The sequence below is a fragment of the Arctopsyche grandis genome, chromosome 12 (assembly GCF_051622035.1).
Source record: "Arctopsyche grandis isolate Sample6627 chromosome 12, ASM5162203v2, whole genome shotgun sequence".
NCBI lineage: Eukaryota > Metazoa > Arthropoda > Insecta > Trichoptera > Hydropsychidae > Arctopsyche > Arctopsyche grandis.
This window is the reverse complement of record NC_135366.1, coordinates 8268623-8288677: the sequence shown is the minus strand read 5'-3', so window position 1 is coordinate 8288677 and position 20055 is coordinate 8268623. Positions and strand designations below refer to the sequence as shown.

Here is a 20055-nt window from a genome sequence, read left to right as displayed (position 1 = left end):
TACAAAAATTTATTAAACGATGATAAGGATCATAAGGATATTAAAACAGGACAAACTATGAATTTTTACTACGTGTTTATTGAAATATTTAAACTATATATACCCGTATATACACGTTTTGTTTTTGGTATGTCTAATTTATTTAGTTATTATTTTGTTTCTTTTCTGTTATATTTTTTACCATTGTGGTGCATTAGGAATTCCTGTAATGCTACAATAGTCAACACTTTAAATAAATAAATTTGTTGAATTACACTTATTTTGGTGTATTGTGGCCAAAACCGATTGTTTCCTCCATCTCATACTTTTTTATTCTCATTTTTCGTATTGATTTATTGGTGTTAGAAATTCATACACATATACTATTAATGTACTTTATTTGTACCTATTTAATTCAATAAATTGGGTTATATGTCAATTTTTAGTGATTTTTTTTTAATTCCTTTAATTTTTTATATTTTGAAAATCGCTTTTATTTTTAATACTAACATTTTTATACATACGTTGGCAAGACATAAGTCGATCTTACTCCAATCGTTCAAGTTGAAGCCGGAGTCAAATCGTAAAATAAAGTCGGAGTCGAAGTCGGCAAATTTCGAACCGACTGTTTCACAGCCCTGGTATTTATTACATATTATTATCATACAAATCAATGGGCAATACAAATTATTTAATTTTTTTTTTATTAATTCTACATTTCTTGGTTGATAGCTTCGCCCCAATCTTCTTTGATCATATCGGCTCCCTTTTCGGCTATCATTATCGTCGGTGCGTTCGTGTTCCCTCTGACAATAGTCGGCATTATGCTGGCATCGATCACTCTCAAACCTCGAAATCCATAAACTCTCAATCTCTGGTCCACGACAGCTTCCATGTCCGAGCTAGGTCCCATCTTGGCCGTGCCGACTGGATGAAACAGAGTCGACGAAACGTGACGTATAATACATTCCCAATAGGCTTTACTTCTCAATGTCATAGTACTACATTCGTCATAGTCGGATTTAACTAATCGCACATCCTTTTGGCGAAATGCGACAGTGTTTTCGAGTTTCATTACCTCGTTGATTCCTCTCAGTAACGTGTCGATATCGTTGACATCTTTGAAGTAATTCGCGTATATTAAAGGCGGGTCGTGCGGATCGTTACTTCTTAACAAGATTCTACCTTTTGATTTTGGATTTAATAAAATTGCACATATTGCTATTACGTCGTTTGTCTTCAATATTTTTATCATGCTTTCGCTCAATTTGCTTCCGTAGCCGCTTATATGCAAAAATTTTCCATTTAGATTGAAGATTAAGATTTGGATGTCTGGCTGCTGAGATCCGTCGTCCATCGTATTGATGAATGCGGATAAATCTGATCCGCTCGTCAGTATACTTTTTCGCTTTTGCAAATATTGTATAAAACTCCATTCAAACGACAACGTCTGATTACTTTTTGGTGAGGCATACCAAACTGGAGTCATCACGTGATCTTGCAAATTTTCACCTACTTGCAAATCTCCAATTACATCTATTCCCAAATCATTCAAGTGGCTTTTTGGTCCTATGCCAGACAGCATTAGTAGTTGTGGGGAATTTATCGATCCTGCCGAAAGTATGACTTCGTTTTTTGATTTTACTTGAACTGACACCCCATTTTTTAATTCAATTTCTACACCCGAAACTCTTTCGTTGTTGTCGTCGAATAGTAGCTTTGTAGCTAATGCATTCTTCACAACATGCAGATTCAACCTGTCTTTAATCGGACTCAAAAAAGCGTTGGCCGTCGAATGTCTCACCCCATTTTTCATCGTAAACTGTAAACTCGTAAATCCTAATTGTTTTTCGGCGTTTATGTCTTTTAGTACATCATGACCGCACTCTTGAGCTGCGGAAAATATCATTTTTGTCAAGTTTTCCGACGTAAACGGTTTTTCCACATTTAAATAGCCGCCTTCTCCGTGATACTGTCTATATCCGTAATTGTTCTTCTTTACTCGTTTGTCCATTATATTTTCACTTTTCTTAAAATAAGGAAGCACGCTTTGGTATCCCCATCCAGGGTTGCCGCCTAGTTCCCAATTGTCATAATCTTGTTTATTACCTCGTACATATAATAAAGCGTTTATGGCACTGCTGCCTCCCAGTACTTTTCCTCTTGGCCAGACACACTGCTGATTTTCCATACCTAAACAAGAGTTATTGTCTTTTTCAGTTTTGTATTTCCAATCTATGCTTGTATGCCAAGTTTCGGCTAAAAGACCAGGTATCTGTAATACATGTGTGTAAAATAAATATTAGTCTTTACTTTTCATAAAATTTACATTTAGTTTTTGAATGCAACAAAAAAAAATACTTGCCTGGCTTTCGATCGTTGGATTATCTCCAGCTTCTACAAGAAGTATTTTCCATTTGTCAATTTCAGATAACCTATTAGCCACCACTGATCCGGCCGATCCAGCACCGACAATAATAAAGTCGTAATCTTCAACACCTAAATTACAATAATTTTTATAAAATCGAAAAAAAATTATGCATTGTTTTTAAGTGGAAAATTAATGTGTATATGCGTAGAGCATACTTTGTAGTCAGCCTGTAGTAACCAATATTGTTATATTGGTCGCTCTCTCGTTGAACGAACTCTAGTGAAATGATTTACCTATTTGCAAAAATTCGTCCGTCTTATCTTCAGGCCATTGGTGAGGATCTGTTAGTACACACTGAGCCGCAAATATCGTTTGTATCGATTTAATCATCATCGTGTTGTTGTTTGTACTGCAAGTAGATACGTTACCAAAATCCATTGTTTAATTATTGTATTAAACACATTTAAAAAAAAAATAGTGCTCTTCGATACGGCTCGATTGTAAATGTAATGCATTTTCCTGCTTGTGTTCTTTTATATGCAGGCGTAATATATTTCCATATTTAGAATGCTATCTGATGCATTATGTTTGTTTTACCTCGTGTCAATTAAACTTTTCCTGACGTGCGGCGCAATAGTTACCTATGGTTTTTAAATCATTTTAATTAGGAAGAATTTTGAGTCTAGAAAAGTTTTATTCTGTATTTTCTTCCATTTTTATTAAAATATTAATTTTAATCGTAGATTTATGAATTTAAATTTTATTATTTTCTTGACGATAAAATGTTAATAAAGATATGAATGAGTTCAGAACAAATGTTGCATTTTTATTGTACCTCGCGTGTAATTTTCTTCGTTGAAGTTTAATTTGTTTAATGTTTTTAGGTCAATGTACAAGCTTTATACTGTAGATATGTTTTAAATTATAATCCAATTATTTTTATCTTTGATGTATGTAATATCTGTAAGAATATGTGAGAACCTACAAAATACATACATTTAATTATGTATGTATGTATTTACTGTTGTTTTTATTGGTATTTTTTTTTTAGGTGGGTGATCATAACATTGATATTGATATTAGTATATCTGTCACAGTGAAATTATATTTCAAGTGAAAATATATTTTCACTGACGTTTAGTGTAATCATAACCAGTTACATTTTCAGGGTTGGTTTTATTCATTTAGGTATAGATATTATGGATATAGGGTTGGTATTATTTAAGGATTGGGATAGGTTAAGTAAGGGTTGGCCCTATTCATTTAAGATTGAGTTGTTAGGGTTAAATTTATAGAGTTAAACGTTGTAAATTCATTGCTCGATATAGGTACATGTTCACTGCTTGAATTGGCGAAAATATACTTTAACTTGAAATATGCTTTCACTGAATCTTTCATTCAAATTAATAACACAATATGATCTGTATGATACATATATTTATTGTGTGAAAATATATTGATATGTTATGTAAATTTTATACAAATTGAATACAGCAATCACCACAGTTGAGAAATACTGATCTGATAATTCATACGATTGAAGACAACTGTAAATAAGGTGTATTCCAATTTTTACAAACGTATTCTATGGTTCACCTCGCAAAAAAAAATGCTAATTTAATCGATAGAAAGGTTTAGGAGTTTGATTTAATTTACAAAATCTATTACTTTTATCGTCTTTACGAAAAATACGCGGACTTTCATAGAGTTGTCGAAAAATTCGGGCTGTCTATAATGAGTTAATTGTAATTTTAAACATTACAGCTTGAAGTAAATATACCATTAGGCGGAGACAGCATTAAAATTGTCTTTTTGTGAAATAATGACTATTGAATACATACATACGTCAAATATTGAAATATTAAAACTGTCAACAATTTATGTACATGCATTTATACGTGTTGTATGTAGATGCAATAATATATGTATTTAATACGTATTATTTGTAAGTGGAAATAAAATGTCATAAATGGAATTAAAAATTATATATTCACATAAATCATATATATTCACATAAATCAGAAATATTTATAATTTATATGTGTAAGAAATTTCTAGCATACTTTATTTCATTTTTTCCCATTTCATATAATTCCATGGCGCATCCCTAAGGTTAGTCTTTACTTCGATCAATTTGTCCATTTCGTTTTGATTTAATTTAACGCGAATTTTTGATTTTGGTCTGTCGTAACGTCTTCTAGGTACTTTCATCTTCTCCTTGAAGTGATATTGCTGGAAGACATCAGGCGGCATGATACTAATAACAGACATGACGCTATCAATTATTGTATCTGTACCTTGAAGGTGATTTTCCGGGTAAAACAGTGATTCGCCTTCTTTTTTAACACTTTGACTTTCGCCAAGATTTTGTTGATTCTCTGAAAATATTATCTCGTTAAAAATAGCATCTTCCTCGTTACCAAGCGCTTTTGTTAACGACTTTTGATCTCGTCCACGTGGGTACGTATTGTTATCTTGCACATTGGAGTCGTCGTGCACAATAGAGTCGCCTGAAATTAATTTAAAACCGTATTTTTCAACTGCGTGTTGACCTTTCTCTGTGTTATCTGTACTTTCAAATCCTTTGACCCCAAATGTCACGTCTATTCGTTGTGAGCTCTCAGTGCTATTGAATTTCTCTGGATATAGTTCATAATTATAATACCTTAACATCTCCCGACCTCCGTCTGCATCTTTTGTGTTGACTAAATGCAATTCTTCACTATTGTGATTCGCAGTTCCAATAGCTTCAGAGTTTTCAATTTCGCTGTATTTTGGCAAAACTCCTTCCAAAGCGTTATCTTTCATTATTTGGCGAACTTCGTCTGGATTTATTGCGTTTACATATGCTTTTGGAGCATTGTATTTCATTACTTTTTGAACCTCGTCTTTTTCAATTATATTAATTACATCCAAAACGTCGTCATACTTATCCATAGTGTATTGTATCGGCTCGTTATTTATCATCTTATGGTCTCCTTTTAAAGTCTTCACACCCAAAACGTTTTCGTAATTCGTCGTATCATTATTATTGTAATCTAATTTAGTCGCATCGTCTTGCATCATCTCACGAACGTCATTATTATCGATTAAATTGACTAAATCCATTACATCTCGTACGTTTTCATACTCTTGTAAAAGTTTTTCAATATTTTGAGAATATTGCTTTTCTTTAGTTTCAATTGTATTATCTAATACTTCATCATAAATTGGTTTGGGTGCATTCAAATCATCATTGATACTATTCAATTTATCTTCGAACAAATAATCTTTTTGGAATTGTATATTCAATGGAGCTTCGTAGTTAATATTAATTTCAAAATTGTCATGATTCGGATGCAAGTATTCTCCTTGATGGCCATAGCCTTCAGCTGCGGAATCAATATGTGACATTTGATTTACATTATAATCTGAAGTACCAGTATGTCCTTTAATGTGTTCTAAAGGTCGGTTATTTTCATAGATATCAGTATCGTAAACATTACTATAAAGTATAGGATATTGAGGTGATTTATAACTTTTCTGAATATTTTGTGGCTCATCATATATTGGAAAATCTGGTTTTACATATCTAATGCCGATCATCCAATCTTCTTTGATCATATCTGATGCTTTTTCTCCTATCATTATCGTTGGTGCGTTTGTATTTGCACTTGTTATCGCAGGCATGATACTAGCATCCACTACTCTCAGTCCTTCCACACCGTAAACCTAAAAGTTTTTCGTTTTTTTTTTAAATAGTTTTAATTAAATGTCGTACTTATTACAATACAAACCTTAAGTTTTGAATCTACTACTGCAGTTGGGTCATAAGCTGGTCCCATTTTACATGTTCCTACTGGATGAAATATTGTCAACGTATGGTGTCTCGCTTGACACTCGAGATATTCGTCAGATAAAAGCGGCCATTTTTCGCAACCTGGTATAGCTCCTGGATGAAGTTTCGCTTTCAATTTTTGCATCGTCGGCGTTTGCGATATTCCGTAGGCTATTTTTGCACCTTCTATCTGTAATTTCATTGACATATTAATTAATACAAAAAAACCTGATTCGTTGTATAACATTGCAAGACATGTAAATTTAATTGTCATAATATCTTTTCCTCGTCATGCATCTACCAACATCTGTATAAACCAGTTAGCAAGTCATCATTTGTGTACTATACTACTTACTAATACTTTGATGTCTTCGGGATGTTCGAAATATTTCGGATAAATCAACGGCTTCGAGTACGGGTCGTTGTTTTTCAAACGTATATATCCTCGACTTTTGGGTCTCATCAACATCGGCACTGCGGAATAAGCTGGTTTGTAGATGATGTCTTCGTATACTGCGGCGTACATGTTGTCGTCTAGTCTTAGATCCCTTTTGGCGAACAAGCCTCCGTCTGAATTGTAAGCGAATGCACCCATGAAGATTTGAATATCGGGAAAATCGTCGGATTGGTTGGCATACTTGGTTTTGACGAATCCCAGCACTTCGCATTCGGGCAAGTTGTAAAGGAGACCTTCGTGTCTGTCGACAAAGTCATTTATGGTCTCATCGGAAAATACCGTCTCCATTTTGAGTCCCAGTGCTTCGTTTTCCTCGTACAAGTACGGATTTCCTCCGAAGGCCACGTGATCTTGCAAATTTTCACCCACTCCAGGCAAATGTACTATTGGTTTAATATCGTTCGATAGTAAATGCTCCGTGTTTCCCACCCCAGATAGCATTAATATTTGTGGACTTTGTATGGCACCTGCTGACAGAATTATCTCCTTTCGTGCGTACACCTTTATGTTCTCTCCGTTTTTATTGAATTGCACTCCGTAGGCTTTTTTCGATTTTCCATCTATCAAAATTTTCTCGACGAACGAGTGCATGCTGATGTGGAGATTTTTCCTCTTCGACGCCGGTCTCAAGAACGCTTTCGCGGTGCTGCATCTTAAACCGTCTCTCAAAGTGCCTTGTGGAGTGCAAAATCCGGTTTGTGTTTCTCCATTTATATCAACAATTCCATACCCCATTTCTTGTGCGGCGCTCATGAAATATTTGTACAGAGGCTGTCTAAATCGGTAGTATTCGATACTCAAATATCCATCCTTTCCGTGATACGGATCATCTCTGAATTCTGGTATTCGCATGTCTTCTGACTTTTTAAAATAATGCAATATTTTATCATAACTCCAACCGTCATTGCCCAAGTCTTGCCAAATGTCAAAATCTTTCTTGTTTCCTCTGGCGTAAAGCATTGCATTTATGGCACTGGATCCACCGAGGCTCTTTCCTCTGGGCCAGGCGCAGACTCCACCCTTCATCGAAAGACAGTAACCTTCGTCTGGTTCGGTTCTAAACTGCCAATCTTTTTCGGTCAGGTGCAAAGCCGGCATTAGCATGGGAAGGTCTCCGAGTACGTGCTCATCTTCGCCAGCTTCCAGCAACAGCACACTCCAATGAGGATTTTCAGACAGTCTGTTGGCAATCACAGCTCCTGCCGATCCCGCCCCGATAACTATAAAATCGTACATTTGATACATATCTTTGGCACTCACGTCTCTCACTCTGTTGCTATAATCCACAATATCTGGTCTACACCGCATTATAGCCATGTGCACTGCTAAGAGAAATCCAAAGCTTGGCATCAGCGACAGTAAAATTCTAGCACTGGACATCAGTCCCGGGAAATACACAATGTTTGCCATTTTTTTTGTTTAATTCAAATCAATTTGACGCGTAATTTTCAGTGTAGAAAAATTACACAATGGAAACGTGTATACATACGTTCATTTTTTGACACATTTTATATAAACGACCGTCACCTGGTTGACAATATAGATCACTGTTCGGTAGCTGAATATAAAATAAAAATGCTTGCCTGATTTTTTACGCGGAAATGATATTTTTTTTTTCAAATTTCCGTGTATAGCAATTTTAGTGCTATTCTGTAACCTAATATGCTTATTTTAAACATTTTATTCCGCTGCCTTTTCGCATTCTGTGTGAATTGTTATTTCAGCATTTATTCATTATTTGTTTCGTATACATATGTCTATATATGTACATACATTTTTACTTACGACAAACTCAAAATTAAACACGAGATAAAGATAAACACAAGATAAGTAAAAGTAAACTTATACTTTAAGTAAATAAAGTGAAACTGGCAAAAGCTTGTTGATTGATATAAACATCCAACACGTCATTTAATAAATTAATTTACAAGGGAAATTAGCGTGAATCATTTGAAATTTACACACAAAATAATATCTATTTAATTTTTTGTTTCCATCACTATATCATTATACTCTGTAATCACTATAATCATTATAATCACTAAAGCCCGGACCCAGAAGGTGCCGCGTATTGTTCAAATGTTGTAAATGCATTACTAAAGGTTTGCCGAACCTTTTTATTTACAAAGGATTTACAACAATGGAACAATGAGCGGCACCTTGGCTATCCTACCTCTAATAATCACTATACTCTGTAATAATTATAATAATATTTAATCATTATAATCACTATAGTCTGTAAATCATATAATCACTATACTCCGAGGGTTCCGCCCCTGGCGTCTGCGCCCCCAGAGGCTTCGCCCTCGGCGCCTTTGCCCCCGGGGACTTCGAATCCTTTGAATCGAAAAAAAATTAATTATTTGTTCGATGACGTAACGGATTTACGACCCAACGAACGAAGGTTACATATGTACATAAATACATATACACAAAGTCTCTTTCCAAATTATATACATATTAGATTATTATTATCCTACATTATTTCGATCGTTCTTATGCTGTTCGTGTAAAGCAGCAAGAGCTGAGTCAGGTAAACATACGAGCTCATTTGCGAGATTCTTTAACTATTAAAAATTAAAATGTAATTGTGGTGAGTTTCCGCTTATTAATGTCAATCAAAATGTAATATGGCGAGTTGTCGGTCAACAGTCCAACATATTCAAAGCTATCTGCAATACTACATGTAATGTATTATTATTACATACATACATTTTTTCATTCATCAAAATTTCTCTAGAAAATTGAGAAGTCAAATCAAGAATTCTCATTTCTCGAGAAATCAGAAAGCCTAGATAAACCTCTTGGCGTTTATCAATAACATTCATCTAAGAGGTCATATGTACTCTCAAACTCCAAAAAGATATTTACTTCAAAATAATTACAGAATCCTTCTTTTCTAATAAATTGGTTAAAATTTAGAATAGCCTATCCAATTAAATATTAACTTGTAGTAACTTAAACCTTTTAAAAAATAAACTTAATTAATATAATGGGTGTTTTTAGTTCTTCCATTTTTATACAGTTTAAATTTTGTTTTTATCTTTTTTTATTGTTTATTTAATTTTCCTCTATTTTGAGTTATATGTATTTCTTTTTTTTATTCATTTTTATCTTTGATATTTGTATTAACAAACAAACCTTTTAGGTTCAGTGGCTATTCCGGCTTTCCCAAGTATTCTTAAATAAATACAGAAAAATCCTGGTCATTATATATTTATATGGAAGACTTCTGTCATTTATTTGAATGTACATACATAAATATTTTATACTAGTATATGTAGTCATTTGGAGTTTTCACCTCATTTTCTTTTGACATGTGCTATAAAAATTTTACATACCATTTCTGTAGATGTCACTACCTCAGTAATTAAACACTATTTTTCAAAAAAATACATAGATGTCGTATTTACAAATATGTATTATTTATTTTTTTATTTTTTACAATTAAATTTCTTCAAACAAGTGAATAAAGTTTATTTTGCCTATAGAAAAAAACTGAATATAATTATTTGACTCTTTATATTTTACAGTATTATTTCTGTACACTTATGAACTACAATCTCATACAACTTCATTCAACATTGTATTGTAATAAATATTACTTAATTAAAACAAATATATGTATGTATGTACACCTCGATCACACGTCGGTTAGACATATTTTCATAGTACCACCGATATAACACAATATCACCGAATTTTTCACTATTGCCGGTGACTCGTCCAGATCATCTATTTCTCAGCCAAAACTCCTTGATCATGTCGCTCGCTTTTTCCCCAATCATCATCACAGGAGCGTTTGTATTACCGCTGACGAGATCCGGCATGATACTCGCATCCACTACCCTCAAACCCCTCACGCCATACACCATCAATTGAGGATCGACCACGGCCGTCTTGTCCCAATAAGGACCCATTTTACAAGTCCCTACTGGGTGATACACGGTTGCCGAATACTGCCTCATCATACATTCAAAATGTTGATCTGTGTATTGCTGTACGTGAGCGCAAGCTGGAAACACGTGAGGAGATAACTTGGATCCGAATCTTTGCATCGCCTTCGTCCTCGATAGTGCTATTGCTATTTTGACTCCTTCCCTCAACGTGTGTAGATCCTGTTCGTCTTTGAAGTAATTCGGATATATGTAAGGATAATCGTAGGGATTTTTACTTCGCAGCTTGATCGATCCTTTACTCTTCGGTCTTAGTAACATTGGTAATATGCTCCAAGTGTCCAAATTATTTATTGGCCCAAATACTGCTTGGTAGAACTTATCTGTTAATCCGTGGGCTTTTTTCAATTGATTTCCACCGTCAGAATTCGTTGAACCTGATATGAAATGAAATTCTATATCTGGAAAATCGTTTGAGGCGTTTGCATACTTCGTGTTGACGAAGGCTAAACCTTCGACTCCTCCCATAATTGTAAGAGGACCTTCACCAAACACAGCGTATTGCATCAGCGAGGACACGGTATGTAATCTAGATTCAACGATTGCGACAGGTTGATTTATCATGAAAGTTAAACCGCCTAATGCTATGTGATCCTGCAGATTTTCTCCAACTCCTGGAAGGTCTTGTATAACTGGTATACCATGCTTTATCAGCTCAGCCTTAGGTCCCACTCCAGACAGCATCAGAAGTTGTGGAGAATTAACAGAGCCAGTCGATATTATTACTTCTTTGGTAGCTCTTATCCTATGCACTTGTTTGTCTTTGATGAATTCAACTCCGAATGCTATTTTGCTCACTGGATCTATCAATATCTTAGTGACGAAAGCGTTCATAGATACGTCCAAGTTTTTCCTCAAACGAGCTGGTCTAATGAATGCTTTGGCAGTTGAGCATCGACTTCCTCGTCTAATCGTCCCTTGAGCTATCATGAACCCGGTTTGTTTTTCTCCGTTAATGTCTCTGTTATCGTAACCCATTTCCACCCCGGCTTGTACAAATGCTGCTGCTAATGGCGTATGATAAGGTGCTTCCCCCACGGTTAAATATCCACCAGTTGAATGATAAGGAGTCTCTGTTAGATACGGATTTCTGTTATCTTCAGACTTCTTGAAGTAATATAAGGCTTCTTTAGAACCCCAGCCAGGATTTCCCAGCGTTTCCCACATATCGTAGTCCTTGTGATTACCGCGAAGGTATAACATGTAATTGAGGACTGATGAACCGCCCAAGACTTTTCCGCGAGGCCAATTACATCGTCCACCTTCCATAGCTGAAACAATTCAACAATTCGAAATAAATTCCACACTTGATACTAGAAAACATTCTGATACATAGAAGTGCACAATTACAATAGTATAATACATATAATATAATAATAACCAGCAGAATAGACTAGTGGTTAGCATATAGTGGCTTTGAACAGAATGGTTACGGGTTCAAATCCCACTGGTTTCTGCTGGCCAGACTTTGAATTGTGAAGTCGATCGTTTCCTATCAGAGTTTGCCAATTTATCTGATTTTCATTGAAACGGTTGCAACAAATTGGCAAACTTACTTATTTACACGCAAAATCTCGAATTGTATAAAATCCCGAATTGTATAAAATGCTGCAAATTTACAGATGTCTCTATGGATGTTAATTGATATGTATTTACTGAATTTCGCTGGATCGTTTAAAATGCTGCAAGTTTACAAATTTGTCTCTGTGGATATTAATTGATATGTATTTGTGTACTTTGTATAATACTTATAATATTTGTATCAAATATACAATGTTCCTGGCCAGGAAGACACATCGGGGTTACTTGTTAGGCCTTCCTGGTATAAATTAAAAATACAATAAAAAATATATCAGAAATTATACCTAAACAAGCAGTACCCTGTGGTTCACTTTTATATTTCCAATCAAGTTTGCTTAGTTGTAAATATGCAGCAAGTAGTGGCACATCACTTATTTCAGTTTCATCTCCTCCAGCTTCCAACAGTAAAACGTTCCAATTTTCCATCTCCGTCAATCTATTAGCCAACACTGCGCCTAAAACACAAATCATCGTTAGATTTTGAACATTGATTTAATCTTAGAGCATTGTTGATCTGCGACATACCTGCCGATCCCGACCCAACGACTATAAAATCGTATTCCTTCAATAATTCATCGGATTCTGTATCAGCAACTCTCGATTCGGGATCCATCATTTCATACTGAAAGAATGCTATCGCTCCTACCAACATGGGAATAAACCATGCAACTTGAGACGATGCACTCGCAGCCGCTCCACCAAGTGCTGTAGCCGCACCCACTATTGCACTCATTTTGTATTTTTTAACACTCGAATGTATAGTATTCAGTTCGAAGCGAAACAATCCTTCTTCATAGTTTAACAGTTTCTAAAAAAAAAAATGAAAATGACAATGTAAACGCAGCACAAATTCCGAACGAAGTTGCTCTGACGGGTATACAGAAGCTTCTAAAATTTATGTCGCAGAACAGAAGGAATAAAGCTGCATGCAGTGGTGGTGGGGACATATCGAATGCATACAAAACGATGCTACTTTGACGAACCGATGGCACGCATAATTATTCAACAGTACTTAAGACCTCGAGGATGTTGAAAAATTTAATGATTTCAGTTAGCCTCTTAAAATTTAACAAATCTTGTTGATTTCCAATAGTATGAATCACTCGTTTAAAATTCGGTTGTCGTACATCGGTCACACTTTCTACTGTACAACGAGAGGGATGGCACGTAATGTTTCTTCGTTTTGTAATTTCCTTCGAGTCACCGTACTCGACGTTTCGTTCTCGTTCATAACTTGTGAGATAAGAACGTATTATGAATTTTAAATTAATGCGTGAATTCTAAATTTATGTAATTTAGGGTGCTAATCAATTGAAATTTAATTTTGACCATATTCACTTTCATAAATGTAAAGTAATAATGTAACAAATGTATTGTGCCAAAAACAAATTATTCAATTTTAAATAAACTAGTGTCCTGTGTACACAATTGTTCAATCGGTGAAATATCGCAATTCGGATCAACGGAATTAATAATAATTTAATAATTTTTTTTGCAAAAGAAAATTCGTATTTTTCATATATTCTTTTGTTTATGTCGGCCGATCCTGTGATATGCCGCGTTTCTTTCCACGATATACGATTCCAAGGGGAGAAAGAGAGACGGAGCGTGTAAGCGAACATTCACACGCATTTGGCACGTAGGCACGCACGCACGCAATATACAATTATTATATACGATTATTCTAACATTCAACAAATATAGTGCACATAAGAAAAATTATTATCACTGGAATTGATTAATTCACGGCGTTAGTATTTTTTAATCATGTTTATTTTTACTACTCGAATTATTTTTTTGTGATATCTACTTAAATCCTACTTGTTTTTATTTGTCACAAAAGCAATATTTTATTTGTCTGTATTTTTTTAACTCTGAATTTTTTCTAGTAAAATTAGTTTTTATGAGTTAATGTGTACCAAGTGAATAATCAGTTTAATTTTTAATTGAATACTATCTAAAATGAAGGTCAATTATTTATTTATTTATTTAAGTTTGGACCATTGTAGCACTACAGGAGTCCCTAATGTGCCACTATGGTCGAAAAAATAGAGAGAGATGAGAAAAATAAATATATATGTATATACTAGGGATCCCAATCGAATATTCGAATTATTCGTCTGATTTTTCAGCCATTCGTTATTCGAATATTTCATCAACTATTCGAATATTATTCGTTTATATATTTTTTTATAAACTAAATACACAAAATCAACAAGAAAAGAGTGATGACGATTATGAAGAAAATGAAATATATAATGGGGATAATTGTGATAAAAATGAAGATAATGAAAAAGATGAAATGTCTACATGTGAAGAAACGAATTTTTATTCATTAATTACGGAAATGTTTGAAGAAAATCACTTTTCGATCGATAATAATCTCTACGAAATTTTAGAAAACATTAGAAAAGTAATACGAATATTTAATAAGTCACCGGCGAAATATAAATTTTTACAAGAAATCATAATAAAAAAAGAAAATAAAAAATTGAAATTATTATTGGCTGTAAAAACGAGATGGAATTCAATGGCAACTATGATAAGATGATTCACTCAAATTAATGCTTGGTACATATGTAATTACCTTTTTTTTTTAATTTTCGAATATATTCGAATATTCGAATAGCTCTTGATTTACTATTCGATATTCGAATATTTGAAGTCTACGAATATTTGGGATCCCTAGTATATACTCATTTATACATAATCATAAATAAAAACAGTAGCATTATAATCATAGCAGATAAAGTAAAAATATCAAATAATAAAATACAAAGTAGGCAATTTCTTGCATCTACAGCCAAAAACAAAACATCCCTGCGAGGCCCAAATATATTATATATTCCCCTATAATGTATCGGCTTAAATTGAATTTTTAATAAATTGAGAATGATAATTTAAGTGAAACCCCATATGATCACTCAAATATAATCACCATCCTTATCACATTACTAATAAACGAAAGAGGTTAAATGTTGTAGTTTAGAAAAGTTTTTTGAAATGATAAAATTATTTTTAAAATTTAAATGGTAGGTACTGATAGGAAGATCAAATGATGCAATAATATTAAAAATACATATGTATATACGTATATGCATGTACATATATATGTATGTAAGTTTTACCCATTTATACAAGTTGATGTATGTATATATTATGGTCTACGTGACTTTGCGGTCGTATTCAAAAAATTTCTCCGGAATGTACCTATATACTTTTTCTCTTTGATTTATTCCACAACCTACTTCTATTATATTATAATTTTATCGCCGAAAAACCTTAACACACCCATTAGGTATATTGTATTATAATTTCTGTTGTTCCCCTTTTTTTAAAGTTTTGACTTTTGACTTCCATTCACGAAAAACCGTTGAAACGACAAACTCATTCGTTCCTCACTTATGACAACTACTAACTATGCAATGTTTTCATCTAGAATATTCGCTTTGGGTGAAAGATGAAAGTAGTCACGCGTGAAAGTGCTAACTGGAATCGTTTTCAACTCGCCAAGTCGTTCTCTGTCTGCGTTTTTGTTTCAACAAACGATACAATTTTGCAACGATAAAATTCCATAAAACACGTGATAAACTACCTGACATTCGGACAGTTAAAACTTTTTCACATTGTCGCGGTAAAACTGCAAATGTAGAAATGTTATTTTTGTTTCCTTTAAATTTAGTATGTGTTGAATTTTCATATTGAGCTCACTAGGTGATGTGTTCTTTATTCATTATGAACCGTTTGCCATTTTAGTCACATTCAATTTTCGTAACGGTAATGTGCGTAATCGATATTTCCTACTGTAGTCATTGGAACGAATACCAAGAATACTCGATTACGCTTCTAGATTTTCGATGAAGTTTCTTAATCCATTCTACATACATACTTATTGAGAAACTTCAGATCGTTTTACCTATTCGCAAAGTGCACAGACTTATCGATACTCTTATTTTTAATTTGCGTAAGTATAACACACTCATGCTTCGAAGTGTTACGATTTTGACTATTTTCGCAGTATAAATGTAATTCTAAAAATGTCCATAATTTGGAAAACGTGATTTTCTGTTTTATTTAATTTATTTTATAAATTTATCAAACAAAATTTCGAGAGATGATACATATGTATATGTATTATTTACAAGATTTTATATCTTCGATATATATATTGAGTGAATGCGACAGTTGCGCCTCGACCGGATAATACCTATTTTAAATCGACAAAATCGAGGTTTCGTATTCTCCAGTTTTCTCCTCCGAAACTGGACCAATTAAAAAAAAAAATCATCATCGGTATGAGAGAGATATTTTCTATGTTTGTGTCTCTTATTTTTTTTAAAATCGACCGTTAAATAAGCACGCTGGACTCTTTTCGTGGGTGTAAAAACGAGGCGATTTTATAGATGTTTGATGGCTCCTAGCTCCTATAAAAAATAACTAATCAAAAAAATAAAACGATAGATGCATCCCAATGGTGGATATCCATAGCATATTAAAAAATAATTTCTCTAGTGCCATTATTAAGGAAGGGAGAAGTGTAATACGTTTGTATGGACAAGGCGCTGGTGTCCAGCCCTCGTAAATTAATTTGTTCATTTATTAAATTTATTTGAATCGAAAAAAAAATAATACTCAACGACAGCTAATCAGAAATGAATTACACACACAACGAATGGTTTTTTTATATATATATATATATATATATATATATATATATATATATATATATATATATATATATATATATATATATATATATATATATATATATATATATATATATATATATATATATATATATAAGGGAACCGGAACTGAAAGAATAATCCAGATCCGGACTGAAATCGGAATCGGGAACTGAAACAGAAATCGGAACTGAAATAGCAACGTCACGAATTCTACCAACCAAACCTTACATACGTAGTCTCTTTCGAAATTATATATAAGACTAGTGGTTTTACCCGGCTTCGCTCGGTATTTGTAATATAAACAGCTTAAACATGGCTTATCTAATAGTAAACATTTTATTATATTTATTTGAATAGTTTTATTTTATTTAAATTTATTTAAATATTCATAAAAAACTTCAAATATGTAGTCTCTTTCGAAATTATATATTAGATTTGATAATTCAAATGAACAGAATACGTTAAAGAAATATTTGTTTTTCTACAAATTATTGTGCAAAATTCAGTTATCGATTTTTGAAATTAGACGCTTCAAATGTTAATAAAAAAAATTATTTAATTAATTTTTTGAAGATTTAACACACGTGAAAGTAAAAAAATGTCAATATTTAAATTTCGACATATAGACATATCCACTCAAATATTCATAGCAAAGTTTTGTTTGTGATGTTCAGTTGTTTTTTTTTTTATGTATTGGAACATATTCATTATATCGACACTTTCTATGTGTAGGCGAAATATTAGGATAGAAAAAGTTTGAATTTGTATTAAATTTCTGTATGTAATTTTCCATACAGTTTCAATGTGCAATTAAGCTGCAGGTTGGTTAGATAAAAAAAAATACATATTTGCCATACGATATGTGATACTTTCAGGCTATAACAAAGCGTCTCGCTATTGAAGCGTTTTAAATCAATCTGATACAACCAGAGAAATGTTATATTAATAGAAGTGGCTTTAGGCGTCATATTTACTGTCAAGTGACGATTGTCCACAGACATTCCTAAATAATGTTAGCATCAATCGTATTTGATGCTTGGTGCTCGACGTATGTCCGATAAAAACTTCTCTGTTTGTTATCAATCATATGGTCTCCCTATTACCAAACTCACATTGAGCATTTAGAAACAATCCAGAAGCGTTTTTTGCGCCATTTATCCTATAAGACTGGTCTTAAAAAACTGCTATCGTCTTATAATGACAGACTTTCTTTTTTCCATATTGCAAATTTGTCTCAGCGTAGAAGGGTTTCTGATTTGTTAATTTTATATAAGATTGCTAATGGTATTCTTGACACATCTGTTTTAAGCGATATTAATTTTAACGTTAATGCCCGATTCACCAGATGCACAAATCTTTTTTATCCACCAATTTGTCAAAGCAACACCTCTTTCAATAGTGCAATCGTTCGTATATGCCGTCTTTAGTGACTCTTTTAGTATTTTTAGGACAAAGGTGAAGAAAATAATATGTGGTTGATTTGCTTCTTCACCCTTATAGTCTTTCTTTTTCTTTTTTACTTTATCTGTATCTTTTTCTTTATCTGTTTCTTTTCTTTTTTTTTAAATCTTGATGTTTTTGTAATTTTTTTTTGTAATCACCATGTGGTGCTCACTGTAAATGGAATATTATATTTTTATTTATGTTTATTATTATTTTTTGTCTCATTATACAACTTTCTATTTATATTTTATTCTGTATGTGTGCCTATTTAAATAAAATAAAATAAAAAAAATAAAATATATCACTCGCAAGATGGGCAAGCATCGGTAAAAATTCAAAAACACACAATAAACAACTTGGGATACATTTTTATAAGTAAATTGATCCGATTATATTCCGTGCGTTGTAGCGTATTTATAGAAACGTACCGCGTAATATTGACAACAATTATTTATTCGTAAGGGCCCTTCTATTATTATTACTTTTCTCTGGATACAACTGAACTATTACACCGCAGACGACCATGAAAATTCAATTATGGAAATCATTACAAAAATTACAAAATCGCGTCCTTATTTGATCCTCATTGTGACACTCGAGACGAGTCGAGGCTGCGCCCGAGCTCGGTTTGCAATGAAAAGGTTCATAATCCTAATCGTAATATTTAATGGTACTTACGTCATGTTCAGTGATGCTTCCGTGGTGTATTTTCCACCGATGTCAGTGACATTTGACCGTGTACTGTAACGGTTTTGGTTAGAAGTGGTAGTCTCGCGTGGTGCTTCCTCAACAGACTGAACCGACCGGCACGACTGATTTCTTACTTGCCTTGACTGACACAGTTTTACCGAGCCTTGACCGTCAACAATTTCACTGAGGTGCAAGTCTTTCTCTGTCTCTTTTATTACACCGCTAGTTCAGTGGGCGAAAAACCGGGGGTCGCGGTCCACAACCTGAGAATGATTACAATTCCAGTATAAATGGGGCTTCCACTTTGCATGTTTTCTTTAGTAACTATCTATTTCTTTAGTAACGATGACCGTGACATCGAAAGGCAAATGAGAGCTATTTGTGTAAGGGAAAATAAGCTGGCAAGACGGTTTTACCACCGCAGTATAGAGGTTAATAGACTATTATTTATGTCCTTTTGTACTTGCCTCTATACTGGAGAACTATGGACCAGATGGGTCTACCTCACGGGCCCGAATGTGAAACGCCCGAAAAAGGCAATTATCGGAAGGCAAAGATCGAAAATCGAAAGATCTTAAGTCGAAAGATCAAAAAAAAGGATGCATGGTAAACGGTACATACTCACTTAATTTGCGCGAGCAGGATACAACAGGAACAAGAGGAACAGGCTTTTCCTCCCGTATTCTGCGCGCGCACATTAATACTGGAGGAAAAGCCTGTTCCTGTTGTATCCTGCTCGCGCAAATTAAGTGAGTATGTACCGATTACCATGCACCCTTTTTTTTTGATTTTTCGATTTTCGATCTTTGCCTTCCGATATTTCCTTTTTCGGGCGTTTTACATTCGGGCCCGTCACGGAGACCGGGACCAGATATGTACAAGTGGAAGACGATGAGGAAGATGAATGTTCAATATAACAACTGCTATCGTGCTCTCTTTGGGCTACCAAGGGGTTGCAGCGCGTTGCAAATGTTCGTGAAGGAGCACGTGCCTCACTTTGAGGCCATTCTCAAGATGAGAGCGGCCTCTCTACGTCTTCGTGTATTTTTCTCGTCTAATTGTCGTCTTGCTGC

The 20055-nt window shown here is 33.8% G+C and overlaps 4 protein-coding genes across 5 annotated transcripts in view; 1 reads left to right on the top strand and 3 right to left on the bottom strand.

Annotated features, from left to right (window-relative positions):
• Positions 1–20055, top strand: part of Flo2 (flotillin-2) — a 172065-nt gene that overhangs the window by 130598 nt on the left and 21412 nt on the right. The window lies entirely within an intron of this gene.
• LOC143919545 (glucose dehydrogenase [FAD, quinone]-like) lies at positions 74–2902 on the bottom strand. The gene is made up of 3 exons (XM_077441913.1): positions 2644–2902; positions 2345–2478; positions 74–2254 (listed from the first exon to the last, which is right to left on the bottom strand). The coding sequence occupies exons 1-3, from the start codon at positions 2786–2788 to the stop codon at positions 692–694; spliced, it is 1842 nt and encodes a 613-aa protein (XP_077298039.1). The 5' UTR covers positions 2789–2902; the 3' UTR covers positions 74–691.
• LOC143920115 (uncharacterized) lies at positions 4415–8965 on the bottom strand. Its single transcript, XM_077442827.1, has 3 exons — positions 6523–8965; positions 6127–6357; positions 4415–6061 (listed from the first exon to the last, which is right to left on the bottom strand). The coding sequence occupies exons 1-3, from the start codon at positions 8032–8034 to the stop codon at positions 4415–4417; spliced, it is 3390 nt and encodes a 1129-aa protein (XP_077298953.1). The 5' UTR covers positions 8035–8965.
• On the bottom strand, positions 9664–19132 carry LOC143920247 (glucose dehydrogenase [FAD, quinone]). Of its 2 annotated transcripts, none has more exons than XM_077443033.1 (4): positions 12687–12894; positions 12446–12616; positions 10360–11851; positions 9664–9676 (listed from the first exon to the last, which is right to left on the bottom strand). In XM_077443033.1, the coding sequence occupies exons 1-4, from the start codon at positions 12892–12894 to the stop codon at positions 9664–9666; spliced, it is 1884 nt and encodes a 627-aa protein (XP_077299159.1). The 2 variants fall into 2 exon arrangements, with proteins under 2 accessions (XP_077299159.1, XP_077299158.1); XM_077443032.1 differs by lacking the exon at positions 9664–9676 and adding an exon at positions 18971–19132 and having other exon boundaries at positions 10029–11851; positions 12687–12969.